The sequence below is a fragment of the Akebia trifoliata genome, chromosome 4 (assembly GCF_017979445.1).
Source record: "Akebia trifoliata isolate Shusen 1 chromosome 4, ASM1797944v1, whole genome shotgun sequence".
Lineage (NCBI taxonomy): Eukaryota > Viridiplantae > Streptophyta > Magnoliopsida > Ranunculales > Lardizabalaceae > Akebia > Akebia trifoliata.
In genome coordinates this window covers 37,832,301-37,856,488 of record NC_141378.1, presented here as the reverse complement: position 1 = coordinate 37,856,488, position 24,188 = coordinate 37,832,301, and the positions used below count along the sequence as shown (strand labels likewise).

Genomic DNA, 24,188 nt, shown 5'->3' with positions numbered 1-24,188 from the left:
ATAGGCATGGATTAAGGTTGTTTAACTAAGTATGTAGCCTATTCAAGCTTAGAGAGAGCGTGGGGATGTAGACAGGAAATGAGAGCTTTCTCTTGAGCTAGAACCATAAGAGAAATGAGTAAAAAATGCCTTTTTAAAGTCATTTTCAAAGTTTTAATGGTTCAATCGGTGGAACCGAGCTTCAACAGTGTTCCACCGTGCTCAAATGGCAGTTGCTGCCGGTGCCACCATGCCTAATGAATAGTGCCATCGTGAAAATTACAGAAATGCCATTGAAGGGGTATTTTGGCCATAACTTCCAAACGGTAAGTCCGTTTTGCATGCTGTTCGGGGAGGTGATAGATCTTACTATTTAGAACATATTCAAATTGAAAGTAAGGATTAGATCAAAGAATAAATGGGTGAAATGACTAAAATATCTTTTTTTACCTTTTTGAGTCAAATTGGGCTTTCGGGAAGGCCGGTGCAGAAACGGTTTGAAGGTGTAGTAGATATTATCTATATAATACCACCTAAAAAGTACCAAGGTCAGAAAATAGGATTAGGATGGTTAAATCATTAATGTCCCCTCTGTAGTCATTTTCGATTCTCGAAAAAGCCTTTTTACCTTTTTGGGTCAAATCGAGCTTTCGGGAACGTTGGTGCTGAAACGGTTCAAAAGTGTGCTAAGTATTACCTATATAATGACACCTATAAAGCACCAAGGATAGAAAATGGATTTAGGGTGGTCAAAACTTTAATGTCCCCTCAATAGCCATTTGGTTCCCGAAAAGTCGGATGATAGAATGGGTCGACGAACGAGTTTCCCTAATAGTTATGGCTCGACCTATCATTCATCTAAATGTTGGGAAACGGTTTTGGATAGTCTCATTACCTTTTGGGCTTCTTGTATACACAATGGAGGTTTTTGTCGAGCCACGTGCGGTTGAGAAACTTTACCGGAGTCTTCATTAGTCTTCAATGGTAAATCGATCCGACACTCAACATATGTCTTGTAATTGACAAAATATGAAATTAACATAATCATCTTCGTCTATGCCCATCAGGCGTACATATGATTCTTAAATATACAATCCATTCGTATACGACCATCTTTACATTACAAATTCACTGGTAAAGATAAAGAGGAATAAACCTGGATTCCAGTTGTGAATTCACTCTCATACGTGTCCTATACCATGTATGAGTTTGGTTGTCCCTATCGTACATCCCAAGATAGTACATAACTCCGGATGATATGATGCACTATCCTTTCAGGCATTCACAAACTCTTTAACAACTCAAAAAATAACTACATATATATATTATTTTCATTTAAAAATAAAAGAGAAATTAACAATACAAGGTTGAGAATGGATATCCAGTTTCCTACTATGCAACTGTGGCCACCCAACCTAAAATAAATAACGGAACGGAAAAGTAAACAGCGCCTCGCGCTAATAGAAAGTAAATAAATATGCAATTAGTAACATTATCCCTGGAGATCCGTCCATCAACCTACACACAACACAAGAATGTAAAATGAAGACATTACCCATCGGGTGTGACTCTGACATTTTAACATTTCATACTTTTTTTTCCTTTTTTTCGATTTTTACAATTTTCAATCTCTCAAACAAAATATCAACTCAATATGAGTTCATTGAATATTAAATCATTTTTTCAATTATGAAATTCATTTTTATCAATAACATTGAAAAAGTATCAAAACTTATATCAAAACGGGGTCCGAGCAGTGCACATGACCCAACTAACGGAAATAACCTGGTGAAATATCCTACCCACATATAATTTGTCATAAAATACAATTAAACATATCAAATATGCAAGTTCTAGCGTGAATTTGAATCAACGAAAAAGAATTCTATATTTTGAAAATATATAACAAATTTTCAATAAAATCCTAAATACAATTTTTATAAATTTATGATTATCGATAGAGATTGAAAATCCTTACTATCTTTATGCAAGATGATTGAAGCGCGTGCACGAAAATCGAGACTATTGGTACGAAAATCAAGACATACTGAACTTCGAGATGGTTGATTTTTGAATATGGTCTAGTAGTTTCGATGATCTTGACGTCGTCGTCCTTTCTCCCTTCTACAACAGAAGACGATTTGACCCCGAAATAGTCGAAATTCGATGTCGAAGTTATGAAATTCCCGTATATACGACTGATTTTTAATGATATGAGATGAAAGAGAAGATAAAACGAAAAGAAGTTAGATGGATTTTGTAGATGTCAAGGGTACAGACCTCTTTCCCTTCTACGGCGGAAGTCAACGAACGGCCCGTTCGCGACGAATCTAAGTTTGAAAATTTGAAAAAAAAATATTAAAAAAAAAAAGCCGTTGGCTGGTTTTGGGTTGTTTAAAACAACATTAATAGTAAAAAAAAAATTTAAAAATTTATTTATATAAAATTTTGGGACAATTTTGATATTTTGCTTATTGTTTCGTTCGACGATAACTTGACCGTCCGGGCTCCAAAAGTAACGAGTGAATACTTTATTTGTATAATTTTTCATTCTAAATCTAATGATATAGTAAATTTCTATAAATTCTATCTCTAACAAAAATTTATATTTTTGGCTTGATGGGACCTTAAAATTGACATCATTTTCATTTTTAACAATAATTTGACTTTTTGGACTCTGAAATTGACAAGTAAATAGTTCATTTTTTATAATTTTTCATTATGAATCCAATGGTATGATCGAATTTTAAAAAATTTTACTCTAACAAAAAATTATTATTTTAGCCTGGTCAAATTCGATAATCGAGGATTTTGCAACTTTTCTATTCAGACTCGCATTTGAGCGTGCTTATAGGCTAAAGTATGTTTTTCAACTATTTTGAATTCAATGGTGAGGTTATATTTCATTAAAAATAACCAGATCAAAATCCTACAATTTTACCCTAAGTCCCACTTTCAAGATTTTCTTAAAATCCCACTACTTATTTTTCCTCAAGAGACGAATCGAAAACTTGGGGTTTTACACATTTCTTTAATAATTTCTGAAAAATTATGCTTAAAGACATCCCAAGATTAGTGAATTATCGATGTGATCGAGGTTGATTGGTACTAGCTTGATTAGTAGGTTAGGTTGTAGATTGAATGTATTGGTTACGTAGACATGATTGGTGTTGGACTTAGAATTGGTGAAGGATTTTTGGACTTATTGTCAAAAGGGTTGGAAAGGACTTCAGAGGTAAAAAAATCTTCAAGTTGGCTCTCGACTTGTAACAAGGACTCGAATGTGGGAAAGTATTGGACGACTAGATGTTGTACATACCCTTGAGTGAGATTATTCAGAAGAATAGCAACTTGTTCTTTTTTTTGAAAGTCTATCCCATATCTGTGTAGCCTTTGCCCTCCAACAACTGATAAAATCAATAAAAGTTTCTCCATTCTTTTATTTTATTACTTTGAAGTTTCTTCGAAAGGCCTTAATTTCAGTACTGTACTTGTATTGGTGTCAAAATAATTTCGACATATTCTCTCATGTCCCAACCGCAGACGAGTCTTGAAACATTAGTCATCATAATACCGATCCTAATAAGGTAAGTTGAAAAAGCAATGTCATTTGTTCGTCACTGAGTCCTAAAGTATGTATATTGTTAATATACACCTTGAGGTATATTTTTACGCAACCAACTCCATTGAATTTTTTTATTTCTAGCATTACAAAATTTTCAAGTAAACGAATCCTAGGGATGTGATTAAGAGTCTCAATGCCTGCTACGATTCCATTAATTTCCTTTATATTTTTTAGGTCCGTCTCTAGTTGAGACATTTTGTTGGCTCACAAAGGACTTTCATTGATAAGTTCTTATTCTTCATCAAGTACAAAATCTCTTGGGGGTGTCTAGCTACGTTGCCTTCTGTTCTCTTTCCCTTCAATCATTAGGAGGTTTTATTGATTTTGAGATGTGTTCTAATACTTCATCCTTGTTCTTTATACTATTTATGTCTATGACAAAGATTGCAAAGATCTTGGAGATCTCTATCAGTTTAGATTCTAAGGTCATTTTTGATTGTTGACTTGGTGTTGACACTCATCCTAATCGACCTAACTCACGACTTAAAGAAAAATTCTTTCTACAAAATTAGATAGAAAAACTAAATATTTTTCCTACATTAGATTTTATTTACTGTGAAACTCTCTCCCTGTGGATCGGCCCCTTACTTGTCCTATCAAGTTAAGGATTATAATTATTTGTTCAAAAAATCATAACGAACTACGAGTGACTATGCAACATTCAAGCGAACAAATTACATGTTGCCAATCTTGGTCATCATTGATATCATATTCCATAGCAAATTGTGCCATAACCTTTTGCTCTTTGATTTTTCCCAAGGCAAACATAGACACTTGTTCACAAAGTTCGCTATAAAAATAATCACTATATTCTTGATTCCTTTTTATTCGACTTTTAGAAAATGTAGTTTTAATTTCTGTGTGTTGTTATTTGATCAATTCATCAATCCGTGCCAATACCATCATCAAATTTGATGATAATTCAAAATATGACGTTTTAGTTGAGCATGGGAACTTTCTACTCGACTAGTTGTTGATGTCCTAAAGTGAAAATATCCATTAATCCAAGCATGAACCAAGAACTTTTTGCAAGGATTAAGCCATGTATCTCTAACATACAACAAAGAAGTGGGGCTATCAAAATGCTCTCTCTCAAAATTTTCCAAAGCTTCATAGTATTTGAACTCAGTAAACATCCGTATCTTTGCATTCCAATCGCTCAAAAACTTTTGGAATTTCTCTTCGTTCTGAAAAAGCTTCTTTAAATGAGCAAGCACATTCTTTGAAATATTTCATATGCACAAAATGTTCTTGGATGCTAGAAATACACTTTTCAAGGCATTCATCAATGTTAGGTCACGATCTATCACCACAACCAAGGGAAGTGTATGGGTGCCAAAAATTGATTTGAAGCATTCCAACGCTCAAATAAAGCTACCCTCTTTTTCAAATGATATTAATGCAACTACAGAAGAGAATGTTTGATACGTCGAAGTAAAACAACCAATAGAAAATAGAGGCAATTGAAATCGATTTGTTTTATGCTGCAATCAAGAAGGAACACACTTGGAAAAGCATTAAAAAGATCAATGGAAGTTAGATGCACAAAGAACAAAACTATCATATGCTTATTTTCAATGGAAGTTGGATGCGCAAAGAACAAATCTATTGTATGCTTATTTTGTTCATCCATGCGGTGAAATGTAACATAGCCAAGATCGCTAAGTAGTTCCAATAGATATTGCATTGGAGTTTTTCCACCTAATTCTTCTTTACGTATGGCTGGTCGTGCATTATAGATGGTCCTTAGAGTACTTATATTAGTAGAATCGTTCTTCTTGATAGATATAAGACATACACATGCTTTGGCGCTTACTTGAGTCCATCTCTTTTACAACCAATTTTTGGTCATTGTTAACTCTTTTTGCAAAACTATGCCGTTCCAAATAAGTTGACCCCTTATGATTATGGATCCCACAAACGACTTCAATTGTCCATTGATCAACCCCAACAACTATTTTTTGTCCCTCCAAAGAGAATAGACAACCAATTCTTTTTTTTTTAAGAATGACAAACCCCTTTCTCAATTTGAATTTTTGGCAATTGGTTCTCTTGGTATTGTCCTGATTGATCACATCCAAGAAATACTCGTGGTCTCGAGCGTGCTTTTACCGGATCAGATCTTGAAATTGTTAAAACAAAAAACCAACCTCATAAGCAAGTTTGTGTGCCCAAGATATCAAATGCTCTCGTTCTTCCAAGACATATAATTCAATATCAAAGAATAAGTTTAATAAAAAAAAATTTAAGAAACAATTTGAAGAAAGTCAATCCTATTAAAAACATTTAGTTACCATTATTTGATAACTTACCATATTTGTTTGAAATTTTGACCTACATCAACTTCAATTGATTGGTCTTCATTAACATTGATAACCAAAGACATTACTTCTGCACAAAAATAATAAGAGTAGAAAATAAATCATTAATGCTTCAATTCTATTAGAGGATGCAATATGTATAAGGACACTACTAGTGTGTAGCACTATGTGAAAACTGAAAAATTCTATAGAAAAATTTGACAGGCCAAGGCTAATGGATTTTAGAAACTGAATTTTGATGGTCTAGGACTGTCGAAACTCTTGATGTTCCCAAATTTGACGGTTTCGAGTCGTCGAATTTCTCATATCCTTCATTAATTTGACAGTTTCAGCCCATCGAAAATAAAAATTTGACAATGAAAAATTTGAAGCCAATTCAACCTCTTTGTCCGTCGAATTTTATGAAATTTGACAGTCCAAGGCTGTCAAATTTGAGCTTTTTTCACATTATGTAAATAGTTATAGAATTCTTTGAGCCTTACTAAAGGTCTTTTTTACTCAAATGAATTATCATCTCAGCAATCCAAGACCATAGCCTCTAAACTGCTTTGAAAAACTCATATAAAAAAAAAGAAGACAAAATTGAACTTAATTCATGATTTTGAAAATGGGCGGCTATCGAACTTCTATATAACTCTCAAAGTTAAAATTGAAATTCAATGGAGAAAAATAAATTTTAGGGATTTTTTTTCTCCTCTTTCAAACTTTATAGAATTTTATCCTCTACACCCATAAAGCATTGGATCATGTTTTTTAATGCCACAGGTTGAACCCATGGACCTTTAGTGAGGGTGAATTCCTTACTACCTTAGTGAGGCTAGTTGGACTCTTATAGATAAAAGACAAAGGGTTTTCAATAGTGAATTCCTTACTTCCTTAGTGAGGGCTAGTTGGACTCTATGGATAAAAGACAAAGGGTTTTCAAGAGTCAAGGGGACAATAAGACTACTCATGGGTTTGAAAAATGACGTCATCTATTTTCTCTACTTTTCTCTCTCTCTCTCTCTCTCTCTTTGCGTCTGTGTGAAAGAGAGATTTAAACATAATTTTTGAGGATCCAAGAGATGAGATCCAAAAATCAAGTTCATATTAATTTTTACACAAAATCCAACAAAGAGAAGAAAATGAGTGGCTTAGATTAGCGTAAAAAAGAACAGAGTTCACAGTAAAATAAAACTCTAAAGGTTACGTTTTGAAGTGCAATAGGTAGAGTAAAAAGGAGTTTTAAAACGAGGATTTTTTTCAACGTTGGTGTGCAACGATCGGAAAGTTATGTGCAACTAGTAGGTCTTAAAATTATGGGGAAATGAGCTAAGTTTGATTGGACTCTACCTGGACTGACCGGTCCGCATGTTAGCCATCCCCACCTTTCAGACAAAAAGAATGGTGAACAAGTACACGTGCTATGTGATTCACCAAGTTTAAATGCTCCTTTGTAAATCGATTAAATGTAGATTGGGACACATAAATGAATGGTGAAGGGTCATTTTAGTCCATGTCCTTTAGCAGTTAATGCAACTGATAGGGGGGACTGTCAATATGCTCGTGAAGACGTTGCCCTTGGAAAAGATTATTGTAATAAATGTACTTTAAAAATTAGATTTTATACCTAAAATGCCCTTTAAAAAAATTCTGTTTATTAAAATACCCTCACATTTCAATTTTCAAAATGTATTTATTGCCCTTCAACGTTAACAAAATCCAATGGAAAGTGCGCAAGTAACCTTGAAATTGTCATATTTTGAGATAATGTATATATATATATATAGATATATATATATATATATATATATTATATATATATATATATAGAGTAGCGTTCAATGGCCAACAGTTTGGCAAACATTTTGGCAAACACATTTTTCAAAACATGGGTTAGAGGTCTTGGAATGGGTTGATTTTTGGTAAGGATGATCTCTATGGTGAGGAGATCATCATCACCAAAAATCAGCCCATTCCAAAACTTCTAACCTCATCAAAAATGGTTTACAAAAAATGGACGGTTCACGATTTTTCAACTTGTAAAATGGGGCTAGAAGTTTTGGAATGAGCTGATTTTTGGTGAGGATGATCTCCTCACCGTAGAGATCATCCTCACCAAAAATCAGCCCATTCCAAGACCTCTAACCCATGTTTTGAAAAAGTGTTTGCCAAAATGTTTGCCAAACTGTTGGCCACGGATAGGGACCCATATATATATATATATATATATATTTTTTTTTTAAAGTCATTTGGATAAAGATCGATCCAAATCAGCAATAACACAAGAACAATAAATAAAAAATAATTACATTCTCAAGTATCTCATACCCATACAATCTTGATTGATAATAACAAACAAACTACTTGGTAGGGAGGAGAAATCCATAACATGACAACTCAGGGATTTGAAGTAAGATAAGATTGTCGACAACTCTATTAGTCTCTTTGAATATGTGAGTGAACATAACCTCCTCGAAGGAAGGGAGAAGCTTGAAAATGGTCAGAATATGTCAGGGAGGACTCCATGGGTGATTAAGAATGTTAACAGTTGATAAGGAATTAAATTGAATCTCAATCTTTGAGCAATGGTTGGCCATAGCCAACTTGATGCTTTCGAGAATACCTTGCAATTCGGATGGAGGATTGAGATAGGATGAACGCAACAAGCAAGAGTAGCCTTCACTCTTCTTTCCAAGTCCCAAATGATGGCACCAAAACTACCTCTCAAAGAAGAGAAGGCACCATCCGAGTTAATTGTCCAAAACCCAATAAAAGGTCTTTTCTAAGAGCAAAGACTTCTCATATGAAAGAAGGAAGTTTTGAAGCCCCAAGCATTCAAGAACACTCTGTTATAATCTGAATCTTCAATGCTCTTAAGGTCATCCTCAAATTTGAACCACACATCCTCCATAATGGAATGGATAATAACAATTTGATGCTTGAAGATTCAAAAAATGAGATTGCATCTTTCTCTCTCATAGAAGCATAGTTGCTTTACATATACGAGTGAGAAGTATCTATGATTCTGTGCACACCAATGTCCCAAACGATGTCAATTTCAATGTTACTCCTGCACGACTCTCATCAAAATTTTGATAAGAATGTCTTATTCAAATTGTGTTTTGAAGATCAAACAAATAAAAATGCATTTTGCACAGACATATTTCAATGTATAATTGCATGAAATTCGCATGCAAGGCAATACCATTTTTTTTAAATGAATTTTAAGGAAAAATGAACTTCACCATTTGATACTTTGGTCTTGCTTGGTACACTACAACGGTAAATGTTTTGCAATGAAAGATTTACTCTTGGTAACCATTGGGAAATCTCTGGAAAATCTCTTTTTGTGGTTGATTGATACATGCAATAAAAAAATTCATTGTGGTTTCTTGTTAATATAAAAGGTCTAAACAATTTTAACTTGATTCAATCTCGTCATAGGAATTATCAAATTACAAATATAACCCCAATACTTACAACATTAACACGTGAAATTACCAAAAATAATCCTATTAAAAGGTTACCTATATATTAGAATTGTAAAAATATTTGTCATAAAAAAAACTATTCAAATTACAAAAGTACCTTTAGTATTTGTTACAAAAACATGCATATGAATTTACTAAAATAGCTATATGTTGAGGATATTTTTGTAATAAAATTGATAAGGGGTATTTTTGTAATTTTATATGCAAGTAAATTTATGATGAAAAGTATTTTTTGTGAATTCATAAGGTGATATGCATATTAGTGCAATAACTATAGAGGGCCATTTTATAATTTAAAAGTTTCTTCGATGATGGTATTTTTATAATTTCAATATGCAATTTAATGTATTTTGGAAGAGAGATATTTTCATAAATATATGTTCATATTGTTGTACTAACAACTTTATAATTTGATTAATTTCTTTGATAAGTGGCATTTCAATTATTTTGATCTGCACAGGTTAGAGTTAAAAAAAGTACTGCAAATCATTTGCAGTACTTTTTGTGCTGCATATCATTTGTTGAAATTTCCTAAGAATTTCGGTGATTCATGCAAATTATTTGCATTATATAATCAAGTACCAATAAAATTGATTTTAGAAAATTATTTGCAGTATACCAAGCAAGGCCTTTATTTCACCTAGGAAAACATGAAAAGAGGCTTGATCTTTAGTTTGGGGTGAGGTTTATTGAGTAGAATAGTATTAGGAGGTGGAAAATTCATGGAATTACACATTCCAAAACATTTAGCAAATCACAATTTTTATAGCTTATAATAATTATTATTTATTTTTCAAAAAAAAAGTTATAATACTTGTAGAAAAAATTGTATTTCACCAAAAAAAAATATCAAGGGAATTTACTATACTTAATTACTTACATACCAAAAATGCCTTATATGATTGGAAGTGTAATTTTACAGCAATCGAATCCTTTGTAGCTACATTTTCTGTAGCTCTGTATAGCACATTTGAACGATCTCAAAAGCAACACATCAACAAGTTAACATAAACAAGATAATCACCACCATTTCAAATTGGAGGTTCAGTGACTATCCATTTTCAAAGACATGGATTTGGTGGAAAAAGTTTTTTTTTTTTTTTTGTGAAGTCAGATCTAAGCATTAGCATCAAAGGGCTATGGTGTTTTTTTTTTTTTTTTTTTAAATGTGACACTTTCTCAACTATAGATGATGCACTATAGAGAGCTATAAGAAAACGTAGCTATAGAGAATTCACTCCCAACTTTTACATAGCACCTTTGCTAACTCACCCTTGGAGTTATAAATCGTAAGGAAAAAAGGTTTATTAGACATGCCTCCATGTTTTGGTGAATATTAGAGATAGGGGTGCAACTTGATCTTGTTGAAACCGAGAACCAAATCAAACCAATAACTTTGAGTTGTTTTGGTTTGGTTTGGAACAAGTTGCGATTCAATTACAGGTTAAAAATGGAGACTCAATCAATTTGGTTTGGTTCTTGGTTCAAGTATTGTATAGAATCAAACCCATAAATATAATAACTACATATGTATTAATTTATTATGAATTATTTTCGAATTAAGGAGATAGATTAATGACTTTTTATGGATAAATCTAATAGTTTTTTATTTTAATATTAATAATTAATGTTTTATTTTATGATGTTCCATGTTTATTATTTGTTATTTATTTTTTTCATTAAATATATGTTCCTTCTGATAAGGTTGATATATAGGATATTGGCAACCCATAGTTTGGTTTGGTTCTATTGGTATTTCGGTTCGGTTCTTGATGTTCTTTAGTGAAATCAACCTACCTTGGTTTCGTTCCAATTTGGCAGCAAACTAAACCAAATCGAACCAAGTTTCACTCCTAATTAGAGATACCCCTATGTTGTGAAACTGATGACATACAGACCTCAATCCTCTTAATAAACTAATGGGAAAAAGACCTATATGCTTTCATCTTCAATCTCTAGCAAAAAAAAATCCTTGATTTTTCTTTTTAAAATTAGTTATCTTCAACCTCTATTGTTAAATTTTTAACCAACTCATTTTGAACTTTAATATTCTCTCTATTTCAACCTTCAAACTTAAAGAAAATATATGACTTTCCGTTAAAATTTAAAATGATGGAATTTGAGGTAGAACAATAAATGATTTTCTACGATGGATTGGGGCAAGATAGAAAATGATGATCTAGATATGAGGTTGACTATATAAACAATCATCTTCAACATCTCTAAAGAGTTTGAAGAGCTTCGAGATGTTTGCTTTTGGAAAAGAAAATGATGAATTTTTTTATACCAAAAACTCTAGTATTTTACAAAAGTTTAATATTAATTTGACAACAATGAATTAAAAATAAGATTAAGGAAATTTGCCATAGAGATTGAAAAGGTTGTAGATGATTGGTTTTAAAAGGAAAAAGGAAAATGAGACGTTTACTCACCCCCAACCCACCTCGAAAAGAAAAGAAAAAAACAAAAAACACACACACACACACACACAGACAAGAGAGAGAGTTACTATTGCCACACCAATTCTTATAGGAATTGCACACAAATGATGTGGCCTTAGTAAAAATTGGTGTGGCAATAGCAACTCTAGAAAAAACATTTTTGAGAGGTATTTTAGCCAACATAAGATAAGATAACGAACGAAAATTGTTCCGTTTTATAACACGCGAAGTAGTAGGACTGTGCTGACTGTACTCGAGTCTGCAAAACTCTCGAGATACGAGTTGTATACTCCACACTAGTTCACAGAATACTACTTCGTGTGTTTAGTTTGAGTCACTGTAGCAAGGCTCAGCAAGAAAAGGAGCAAAAGACAACAAACAAACAAAAAAAAATTCGTCCCAAACACCCGCCATCGAAACAGCTTTTTTTTTTTTTCAATTAAAAGGAGTCCTCTCTCTCTCTCTCGCTCTCTCTCATGACTCATGAGAAGAAATCGAAAATGGCGCATTTAGGGTTTCAAGAGCAGAAGAAGCAACCACCGAGATCGATTTTCAAAGCTCGAGAGGACAGTCCCGATTCTGTAATCTTCACTCAAGAATCGAACTTCAGTCTCTTCTCTTCTGCTTCTGGAAGCGTTGATCGTTGCTCATTTGCATCCGACATTCACGATCAAGATCATCAATCTCTTGTTTCCGAACTCTCCAAGGTGAAATCTTTGTTTTTTTTTTTATTTTTAACCTAAATTTTTCATCCCACATCGCAACTAAATCGTCTCCGCAACAAAATGTGCGATTGAAAGATTTTAGAGAACTTTTTTTAAAGCTAAATCGATCACCTTTTGAATCAACTATGATGAATTTTTCATGGAAAAAATTATCTTTGGTTTATTCGATTTAACATTTGCGATCTTAGCTTAACCATGCTTGGAAACAATCGTGTATTTTCTAAGGAAATTTACACAGTTTCAACAAGTAAAAAAAAAAACATATCTTGATGATTCTAAGTGAACTTAGAAGCATTTAGATCTTAAAATTCGAAATATGTCTACTTTTAATCGGATGCCATTAAAATCTTTGATTTGATCCAGCATTTGGCGGGACATGATTTCCATGAGAGTACAAGTGGTCTAGATGTAGATCCAAACAACAGATCTACAGTGCACAACAGTCACCCTATCAAAGACAGAGAGAAAGCTAAAGCAAAAGGTACTACTAGAGTTGACAGGGTGAAGACAAAGAAGAAAAAAACATTGATTCTCTTTAGATTTTTCAATTATTTCAGTCACTAATTGTTTCCTTCAATTATACACAGACCACAAGGGGGGAGAACAAGAAGAAGATGATACCCACACCTGGAATCCAACAAAAAGTCCCTTCTCATTAGCACTCATAGGTACAGACCTCTAATCCAGAGTTCCTGACTTACTAATAATTCTAAAACGTAATTCTTTAATCCAATATTTCCAGAATGCCAGAACCAACAATTCGGATTCGGATCTGAAGAGCTTCCGGCGATAAAGAAACTAGAGAGACAAAGACCCATTTCATTAGATCTGAACAATCCAAGAAGCAATGCAACCAGCTATTCACCAAGATTGGGAGGCATGAAGAAAAATTATGTTTCATCTCACAAATTGGGTACATTTCCCAGCCCTGGAACTCCGAATTACTGGCGAGGAAATGTGGGGATTCAAAAGGGTTGGTGTTCAGAACGAGTACCATTGCCCATGAATGGTAATCGGAGGAATATCGGTGCTGCATTGTTACCTATTAATAATGGAAGGACTTTACCTTCAAAGTGGGAAGATGCAGAGAAATGGATCTTCAGTCCATTTTCTGGAGACGGTGTTAGTAGGCCCTCAGTGCCACTGCCCCAAAGGCGGCCAAAGTCGAAGAGTGGCCCTCTTGAGCCACCAGGGTTTGCCTACTGTTCGACATATTCACCTTCTATTCCCATGTTTGGAGGATTGGTTGGCGGTTCTCCGTTTTCAACTGGAGTTTTGGTTGCAGACGGTGTTCTCGCTCGGGGCCAATGTAGTGGTGGCATTCGTGGTAGTGGTGCATCTTATCATGTGAATGCAGAACCTTGTATAATGCGTTCGGCTAGCATACACGGATGCTCATCGGATTTGTTGAGTCAGTCATTGACTGTTTCCCAAGGTATACAGTTCTTTCCCTCTGTCTCAGCTATCCCTTATAGAGAATTTTTATAGAAGATGGACACATCCTGTTAACCATATCGGATTTTTGTGTGTCTGCATGCGCGTGTGTGTTGGCTGTCATCAGTATCATCATCAAAGCCTTATCCCAAAAATTTGGTGATCTTGTGCATAGGTGGACTTGAATAGATTTGTAATCTTGTAAGCCTCAATATGTTATGATGGTGATCAAAATAAGGGCTTAGACCCATAGCTCAGATGGTTTGACACATTGCAAAGTAACTTTGAGGTTGTGGGCTCAAGTCCAGCTTATCTATCCAAAAACAAAAGGTGATCATACAGTTCAAACTGAATTATTTTCTTTATAAATTATTTTGGTGGAGAGATAGCCCAGCCTAAATTTTATAAGATCACTTCCTGCTACCATAGCTTACAGTTTATGTTGACCACCTCTTCGTGCCCCCCTTACGAAGAAAGATTATTTTCAAGGAGAACTGTTTGAACATACTGTTTTTTATATAACAAAACACTGGATACATAAATGTAATTATATAAACAGATTTTCCATTCTTTCCATTGTGATCTCTTGAGCTTCTTTGGCTTTATGTTGGTCTTTTTCTTTATCTTTATCTTGCATTGTATCTTCTATTTCTTGGGCATGGACTTCTGTTGTTATCATTGAAGCATGAATGCCGGGCGTTTGACACATGAACATTGAATATTGACTCAACTAACTGTTAGTAACAAATCTATTTTTGAATATTACTGAATATTTACTCACTTGAAGATCAAGGGTGAGTAGTTTTAATTTGGCGAAATAAAACCCATTCAACAATCTCATTTTTATGTTTATTTGGTAACAATATGATTAAAACTTGCAGGTGAGAAACTTGATGGCCATGGTAGAAATGATGTAGCAACCATGATTACTTGTGCAGTTTCAAGAAGGGACATTGCAACCCAGATGAGCCCTGAGGGTAGCACACATTCGTCTCCCAAAGGAAGGCCTTTTTTCTCTCCCTCTCCTCCTCCTTCATTCCTTCCCATTGCGGAGATGACGAATCGTCATTCTTCAAAAATGGAAATTAGGGATGTGCAGGTAGATGACCAGGTCACCGGCACAAGGTCATCCAAGAAACATGGAGCCCAAGGGACCGAAAAGGGCCTTGTAAATGTTGGGTACTGGAAAAAGAAATCTGTGGAAACACAAGCTTCAGCTTGGGAAGTTTCAGAGGCCACAAAATGCATATCTAAGTATGTGTTCTTTGCTTTTATTTATTTTCCTGCTTTGTTCTTTCTTTAGTTGATCAGTAATAGAAATAATATTCTTAATGTATGGAGAAAACTGTGCTGATGCAACTTCTTTTTGATGAATGAATTGGAGGGAACAATGGATCTCTGAATTGGTTGACCAGACTATCCTATATATGCCTTTGATAGACTTATGTTTGAGTTAATTCAGCTTTGACCAAGGTCCTATGAGGTATTCTGTCCTCCATTATGGCACTTTGTGGAAATATCTCTACTTCCCTCAGAATTAGATTCGGCCATTGAAATATTTCTCACTCACCAAAATTTTTGCTAAAAGATCAAGGAGCTCCTCTGTCCTTTCCCAGGCATTGTTCACGATACAATGATTGCTTGTGTTGCAAGAGTTTTGTCAGTTAGGCAATTTCATGAATTGTTTAGTCCGTGTAGGTGTTTAGGATATTCCAAACAATGAATTTCAAAGGTTTTGGATGCTTATGCCTTTAAGGCTCCCAAACAAATCCTTCATGTTTAAAGAAAAGGTCATCCTTTCCACAGAGGTGTGCACAATATCCAAGAGGTGTAATCCTTCAGGTTTAAAGAAAAGGTCATCTTTCCACAGAGGTGTGCACATTATCCAAGAGGGGTGGAAAATGCTCTAGGGGAGGGTGCACGACCTATGGGGATGTTTTGTATTATATTTTATTTTTCTCTCTGGTTATTGCATCATTACCTAGTAGTCTTTTGTATATTATAAAAGCTGATATGTGATTATAATTATCTTGTTTCACTTTCTATTTTTTCCTTATATGTTTTCCTATTTCATTATGTAGAACCTATACTTTTACATCTGGTTTTAGAGTGGTACTATGTTTTTTTAGTTAGAGTGGTTCTTACTCTCTACAAGTTGCTTTCAGTTGAGGGATTAAAAAATTAGAAAGCTAGAAGTATGAAACTGTCAATTTGGTTCAGTTTTATGAATTTTAAGGACTTTCGAATTTAACTATTAAAACTTTGGAATGTGAAATTGTGAAATGTCATGAATTTTTCTTTCCCTTAAAAATTTCTCCCAGTTTTTTCTTTTGTTAGGAAGTTTTAGTTGCTTAGTTGTATATTTAAGAGTCTATTAAACAATTCACATTCATAATAAGCCTTGCATTTTATGCTGTGAAGCTTACACCTCAAGGTTTTGGCTGACACCTGACCTCACACCCTAACATTCCAGAAATATTGATCCCAAGTATTCCTCAAGTTTTGTTTATGTTTACATGTCATCTTTCAGAACCTTTGACTTAATATTGAAACTTTTTATTCCTAATCAGGTGATAGAATCACAAAACAACTGATTTTTGAATTTTCAAAGCTGGCAAAATACAATGTAAATTGACTGCCACTTTATTTAAATATTACATTCTTTGCAGGTTGAAGAGAGAGGAAGCCAAGATTACTGCATGGGAGAACTTGCAGAAAGCAAAAGCTGAGGAAGCAATACGGAAACTAGAGGTTCTTCTTCTTGCATTATTCTACATAGTCTGAAAAAGTAACTGAAGTTATGAATCCTCCATGCAGAATGCATCTTATTCATCTGCCGATAGTAAAATATATTGAAGTATTGTTATCCATTGATGCTGTGGGTGGGTGTTGTATAAGGTGCACTGCTGAATGAATCTTCAATTCTATCATAAGAAATGGATTGAATAAAACGAAGGATCAAGACTATGTTAGAAGATGGAAAGGTTTTTACACCAACTACCAAACTGGAATGGTCATCCTTTATCCAGCCTTTTTGGACCAACAATTTTTTTTTATTTTTTTTGGAGGGTATGGATGAAATGGGACAATAGAAAATTTAATTGTTACTCAGATTCATTTTGGAAATCTAATAATGAAATGATGTTCCTATAGTGGGCAAGTGTGGCCCTAGCTTTCTCTTCTAAAATTAATATAGATGTTAGTGTGTATTTATGTGTATATTATGATTTGATTACTTAGTTTTGTTCAGATGAAGCTGGAGAAGAAGAGATCGTCTTCTATGGATAAGATCATGAACAAGCTGAGATTGGCTCAAAGGAAAGCCCAGGACATGAGGAGTTCTGCTGTATCAACTAACCAGACCCGTCAGGTTGCCAAAACTTCCAATAGGATCATATCGTTCCGTAAGCCCACCCAGATGGGTTCGTTGAGTGGTTGCTTCACTTGCCGTGCCTTGTAGTATCTCATCAAAGTTCCATCTTCTTCTGCCTTTAACACCTGGTAACTTCTGTTTCGCGTCTAATCTTGCTTTTCTAGTTGTAAAATAGTTGGATGTTGCTTGGTTTAATATAGCCATGTATTTTAAGAATCAAACAATGAGCCAGACAGAAGCTGCCGAATTGGTCAGACCATGTAGAACAGTGGTTTGAATTTATTAAAGAATTTTAAAATGTATGTGGCTTATTTAATTTATTAAGATTATGGATTTTTTTTTTCTATATGACCTTTTTAATTTCTCATAAAATGATTTGCAGCAAATCTAACCCATTGAGGAAATCCTACTGTTTTCACCACACACACAAGAAAAAAAAAACAACTTAGAAATAAGATTTTTCCAAAATTTTACAAGACTTTGATTGTTATGTCAAAGATCTAAGTTGTATGTAAATTGTGAAAAAGCTTACTGAATTAAATGCGATCTTTAGGCTTCTATGTTTATTTTTAATTTTTTTTATGTTGTGGATGTGAATAGAATGATTGTCTTGCAAGGAAGCAAGAGGAGAGGATCGATGACATGGGGAATGTATATGGCTACCATACAATGTGTATTCAATTTCATAGCGGAAAGAAGTTTCAGAAATTCCTCAAAATCTAGTCAAAATTTCTGATAAGACGAAAAACCTCCATTGTAGTATTTCTTGGGGAGATTGACTACACCTGCTATGCAAGTATGTATCTCACATTCTTGAATGAGTCGGTCTATTTGCGCACACCGAAATGGCTCATTGCACCCACATAAGTGACTTTTAATAAAATAAAATAAATAAAAAAAACAAATTATCATTTTACCCTTTTGTTTTGGCTTATTGTACACACCACCACCTACCGAACAAAAATTCAAAACCCACTTTCTTCATCTTCCTTTCTCCTCTTCTTCTTCTTTTTCTACTTCCTTGTATTCATCTCCTTCTGAGTTTTGTGAGATGTTGAATCAATGGAGATTTGATTTTAGAGTTTTGTTTTTCAGGTTACCTTATTTCTTTAAAATTTCTTTTACTCTTTTGCATTAAATCATCAAGGAAGATGGAAAATTCACTATTAAAACCTCAAAACGACGATTATAAATGGAAGAACTCAAGACTTTTAGACCGTTTTACTCAATAAGTTTAGATTGAATTTGTTTTATCAAATTCAATAGGTACCTAGCAAATATTATCAAATAGATTCAGTAAGTACCTACCAAACAAAATTTTCTACCAACCATTGTAAAATCGATTCGGTAGGTATCTATCGAATCTTACAAATCAATTTCAGTAGGTACCTACCAAATAGAACTTTTTCATGTAAATAGCTTCAACTCGATTGGAAGTGTTAGGGTACAAAAAGTAAGTAAGATCAAAACTTAAAATTTTCATTGAAATCTTTCAAGATGCAAAGAAAAAGAAAAGAGAGAGAGAGGAAGAAGAAGAAGAAGAAAAGATGAAAAAAAAAAGTTCGATACCTTTAAAGGTGTGCAATAAGTTATGGAGGTTAAAACAAATTTATTAGGTGTGTGCAAAGGGATATTTGAAAGTTACAGTGGATATTGCAAGCAAATTAGTGAAATGAGTCATTTCGATGTGTGCAACTAGACCCACCCTTCTTGAATTTATCCAAAATTGATTGTCAAACTTTGCCAGCTGATCTCATTTAGTAAAGTATAAGAAGGAAGCCAATCTTAGTAGCCGAGCCACCCTTGATGAGAGCTAAGATGCAACAAAGCTCCTAACTGTATATGAAATCAACTTAATCCTTTCTCGTGGTTATGAATTAATAATTAAAATAAAGATATATTGAATCAATCTGACCAATATTATTGATATACAAATATTTCTATCGTTCACTTCATTCTAAACATTCACACCACATTTTTTACTTAGAAGAAAGAAATACAAAAGTTATATCAGACACACAGGTTACCCAACTGACTCGAGTTGACAATCAGTTTTTACAAATAATAGTAGCCTTTTGATCTTCACCTTTGACTACTTGAACTGTTTTTCTTCATGATCAAGAGATGCACAATCCAACAATTCATCACAATTCATCCAATTAATCTCAACACCAACACTTGTTTCTACGATTAGTATGAGTAGGTAGGTTTAGGCTTTGCCGTGGAGGAAGAATGAATCCAAACATAATCATGGAATAATTGACCATCAAATCAACTCCAAGGTCTTGAAGACAACGTTTTCTAAACCCTTAAACATAGTAAAACTTCCCAAGTTGAATCACTTGATCTCTTGTTCTATATTTACAACATAACAGAATAGACCGATCTTTCGAAAATTCCCAATTTTATCGACTTTTACTAACTTTATCCAAAGCTTTCTATTGCTACCGATGCTTGGTTCAATAAAACTTGCCAAGTAAACATTTCTTTCTAGTGTACTTGGGAGTGTTAAAATCTTATCAGATTCTTTCCCACGAAAGAAAACATGATCTTGGATCACTAAACTGTACCAACTATTCCCAGATTCGACAACTAAAAGGTCAAAATTTGAAAGATATTCAGAAGAAGTTGTGAAGATGAACATAGATGGTGTGGGAAGAAAGGATTCCTTTTGTAGGTTGGTCTGCGTATCGCATGTACTTCGGTACGCTTAAAAGAAATCTTTCAAGCAAATATTGATTTCATCAGATTCTCAATATTTGATTAAATTAATTTTGGGCGGGTATGAGGTATCTTGGAATCATGCTGAACTTGTCAAAGAGATTCAAATCATGGCGTTGAGGTTTGAAACTTGTTCTTTTGGTTTGGAGGGAAACAAGTTGATTGTTTAACTCGTTTGGAAGCAAGCTAACGAAAGAGTGCTTTTATGTTATTGAGGATGACACAAATATTACTCAAGAGCTTGCGAGTATGGTACATCACTTGTAATTATTCTCCTTGGCGTTCTAAAATAAAATGTGAGGGCCCTCTTCAATCCCCAGCTTACCGATAAAAAAAAATTAGTTACATTAGCGAAACCTCGCTACATTACCATACAATGACGATCACTGCAATTACTTCTTTTAAAAAAACAATTAACAATATAGACTTCAATCCTATATTTTATACTTTATTTCAATTGAAATCAAGTAATAATCATGTACTTTGTTCTGTGAAGATCAAGACCTTGTAACAAAAACTATGTTTGCAACTATAATGGCTCCTTTTAAAAATAACACAAAAAGTTTCTATGATGAGAAGACCATCCTCACAAAAAATCAGCTTAATCTGAAACTTCTAAACCATCAAAAGTGATTTACAAATTATTGATAAAAAATCGATGGTCCACATTCTAAATCACTTTTAATGGGATTAGAAGGTTCAGATTGGATTGATTTTTTGTGACGGTGATCTTCTCATCATAGAGATCATCCTCACAAAAAATCAACTCAATCCAAAACTTCTAACCTATATTTTGAAAAATGATTGTTTTTATATATGATTGTACTTTTATCCCTCAAACACTCACTCTCTCTCTCTCTTCTCTCTCTCTCTCTCTCTCTCTCTTTATATATATATATATATAACATTCTAGACAACGTGTTTTGTCTTATATGGACAAAAAGGTTTAGAATGGACTGACTTTTTGAGAGGATGATCTCTATGGTGAGGGGATTATCCTTGCAAAAATTCAACCCATTCTAAATCTTCTAACCCCATCAAAAGTGATTTAGAATGTGGACCGTCTAAAATGTTGTCTACGGATCCTGAACCATATATATACAAACATTCCGTAAACAATGTTCCAATAATACCCCTCATCATTTTATCTTTTAGTGAAAAAGATAAAGATATGTTGATCTTTTACACAATAAATACATTTACTATGCCATTAATAAATGCATTTATCAAGTTGAAATTGATTGCCAAAGCATCTACTACAAAAATATATTTAATTTTAAATACTAATAGTATTTACTATGGCCCCGTTTGATTCAGCTGCCTGAATCTGCTGTCAGCTTCTGCTGTTAGAATCTGCTGTCAGAATCTGCTGTCAGAAGCTGAAACATTGAAAAACTTGTTTGTTACAGCTTCGTAAAAATGCTGTGCTGTTGACCAGAATCTGGTAATTATTGTTTGATACAGCTTCTAGAATCTGCTGTTTAGGGTAAAATGACCAGAATACCCTTAAGGTTGATAGAACACCCAAAATGCATAAAAATTTACCAGAATACCCTTATAAATATATAATTACACTAAAATATATAAATATAATAAAATTATATAAAATTTTTTAAAAATAATTTTATTAATTTTAAAATATTTATAATTCAAAAAAAAATTATAGAAAAATTAATAATTCTACAGAAATTTCGGCAGCATCTCCTCTTAAAAATGGACATATGAAATTTTCCTGATAAACAAAATACCTGCATAATATGCAATTCAACATTCACATTATATCATATATACATAATACATCCACATAACTTCTAATTTACATTCCGACAGTTTTCAATCACTAACCTTCAATGTTGAACTAAATGATGCCATTTAACATAGATGTGGTTCTCATTTTCTTAAAATTAATTATAATCAAAATACTAGCAAAAAATATGGTTTACGGTTCACCATCAAACGAATGGCTAAGATGGGATTGATTCATACTATACTATACGCGATCAGCCAAAAGTTAGTAAGTCACACTTTTAGAAATAAAAAATAAATAGACAAAAGAGGTTCTTACTTGTGCAAATGTGTACCCATATATGAGAAAAAGTTACAAATTTAGGAATTATTGAAATGGTTTACACATATGAAGGTTATTTCATAGTAACTACGGACGGAATCATTTGATGTAAAAACTTGTAACAAATCAGAGGCAGAACCAGAATTTTCTATATGGGGGCTAAGTGCTAACGAAGCCATCTATAAAGAGGATTCTCAAAAAGAAGACATTCCTCTAACTCTATTTCCAATGCTCGATCAACTCGAAATCAACTTCAGGATGATTTCAAAAGGCCAATATTGAGATCTAAACGATTGATTGCTATGCATCAACATTAGCCACATGATCAATATCTTATACTTGCATTGATATGCTTTGGGAGCACCTTAGCAATCAGGAAAAGATGGATATCCATGTAAAATAAAATATTGATCTCACATAATGAATCAATCCTATCTGATTGAACAGAATTTAACAACAAGAAGTTCAAAAGTTGGAAAGTACTCAAAAGTAGGGATTTCCAAATGATTAATCTCTAGGAGACATATGATGAATGTTGACTAAGATGAGTTTTAAAACTATAGATTTTTCTCCCAAGGCTTTCTTATGGTCCCTCATATTGTCAAATTCATAATATTTACTATCGAACTCGACGCTTTTTTACTTATTGTCGAGTTCACATTTTTTTACTTTCAAACTCACCACTCACCACTTTTTACTATTGAGTTCACCATTTTTTCTGAAGTTTCTAGTCCTGGCTATGATTAAATGGGTACCCAATTGACACCCCTAGTTTGCTGTCATGTTTATAGGATTATAAAAATCGATCCAAAAAACTATAATCAAAACTATAATCTCTGTTTGTCGACAAAGAAATAACAAAACTATAATCAAGAAAACTATAATCAAGTGACCCTAAAATTCATTCAAAAAAATTCAGAAATTTTCATGTTTATAGGGTTAGAAAAATCGAACCACAAATCCCTTGATTCGGCTGTTTGTTGAGAGAGAAGAGACGATCAAACTCCTTAGTTCACGCAGATGTGTGCGAGGCTCAACAGAGAGAGAGAGACTGCTTTGCGATAGCGAGATCTGTGGTTCACGCAGATCTGTGCGAGTTGTGTGAGATGGTCCTCGATAGAGAAGACAAGAAAATAAGCAGAGAGAGAGAGAGAGAGAGAGAGACCGTGAGATAGAGAGAGAAGTGTGAGAGAGGGAGAGGTGAGATCGAGCGGTGTGCGACAGAGAGAGAGGTAAGTCCGTGTGCGAGTTGTCTGAGATGGTCCTCGACAGAGAAGAGAAGAAAAACAGAGAGAGTGAGAGAGTGAGAGAGTGAGAGAGAGAGAGACCGTGAGATAGAGGTGAGATAGAGAGAGAAGTGTGCGAGAGGGAGAGGTGAGATCGAGAGAAGTATGCGAGAGAAAGAGAGGTGAGATTGAGAGAGAGAGGTGCGAGAGAGAGAGAGCTGAGATCGACAGGTTCGATCGATCGATTGAAGGTTATGTCGAAGTGAATAGAGAGAAGAGGCAGGGGTAAAAATGTATTTACACACGAACCGTTTATTCGGTAAATCAGTCGCCCGCAAACGCGAATAAAAAAGCGCCTATATTCCGCTTCTTAAATTTGCGTTTCCAAACGCAATTTCGAACCGCAATTTCGTAACGCCGTTTTTACCAAACGGTAATTACACTGCAAACCGCAGTTTTTCACCGCAAACGCAGTAAACTCTGCGTTTTGAAGCGGTAACAAACACCACCTATGTAAACACGCATTTATTATGTAAAAGACTAATGTACCTTTGTCTTTTTCATTAAAAAAAAAAAAAAAAACAAAGAGAGGTATTATAAGAAAAAAAAAGTGTTGGATAATACTAACATCCTTGTGAGGTATTGGATGTTAGTATTCTCATATATACGAGAAGCGTTCGGGAGCCTTCAAGAGAGCCAAACATTTTTTTAAATAAGGGTTAGAAGTTTCAGATGGGCTGATTTTTGTGAAAATGGTATGATGATGAGATCATTATTACCAAAAATCAGCTCATTTCGAAAC

General features: G+C 33.9%; 1 protein-coding gene across 3 annotated transcripts; it reads left to right on the top strand.

Annotated features, from left to right (window-relative positions):
* Positions 1-12,285: 12,285 nt before the first annotated feature.
* Positions 12,286-17,710, top strand: LOC147404879 (uncharacterized). Of its 3 annotated transcripts, none has more exons than XM_086440970.1 (7): positions 12,286-12,546; positions 12,928-13,045; positions 13,152-13,232; positions 13,307-13,999; positions 14,937-15,252; positions 16,668-16,749; positions 17,249-17,710. In XM_086440970.1, the coding sequence occupies exons 1-7, from the start codon at positions 12,316-12,318 to the stop codon at positions 17,456-17,458; spliced, it is 1,731 nt and encodes a 576-aa protein (XP_086297096.1). In that variant the 5' UTR covers positions 12,286-12,315; the 3' UTR covers positions 17,459-17,710. The 3 variants fall into 3 exon arrangements, with proteins under 3 accessions (XP_086297096.1, XP_086297097.1, XP_086297095.1); XM_086440971.1 differs by having other exon boundaries at positions 14,880-15,252; positions 17,239-17,422; XM_086440969.1 differs by having other exon boundaries at positions 12,287-12,546; positions 14,880-15,252; positions 17,249-17,708.
* Positions 17,711-24,188: the final 6,478 nt, after the last annotated feature.

Bases quoted from the DNA above. Each gene is read 5' to 3' on its own strand.
- LOC147404879 (XM_086440969.1), top strand. From the start codon at position 12,316: ATGACTCATGAGAAGAAATCGAAAATGGCGCATTTAGGGTTTCAAGAG. The intron at 13,046-13,151 runs GTACTACTAGAG...AATTATACACAG, and splicing joins AGAGAAAGCTAAAGCAAAAG to ACCACAAGGGGGGAGAACAA. The intron at 16,750-17,248 runs GTTCTTCTTCTT...AGTTTTGTTCAG, and splicing joins AAGCAATACGGAAACTAGAG to ATGAAGCTGGAGAAGAAGAG.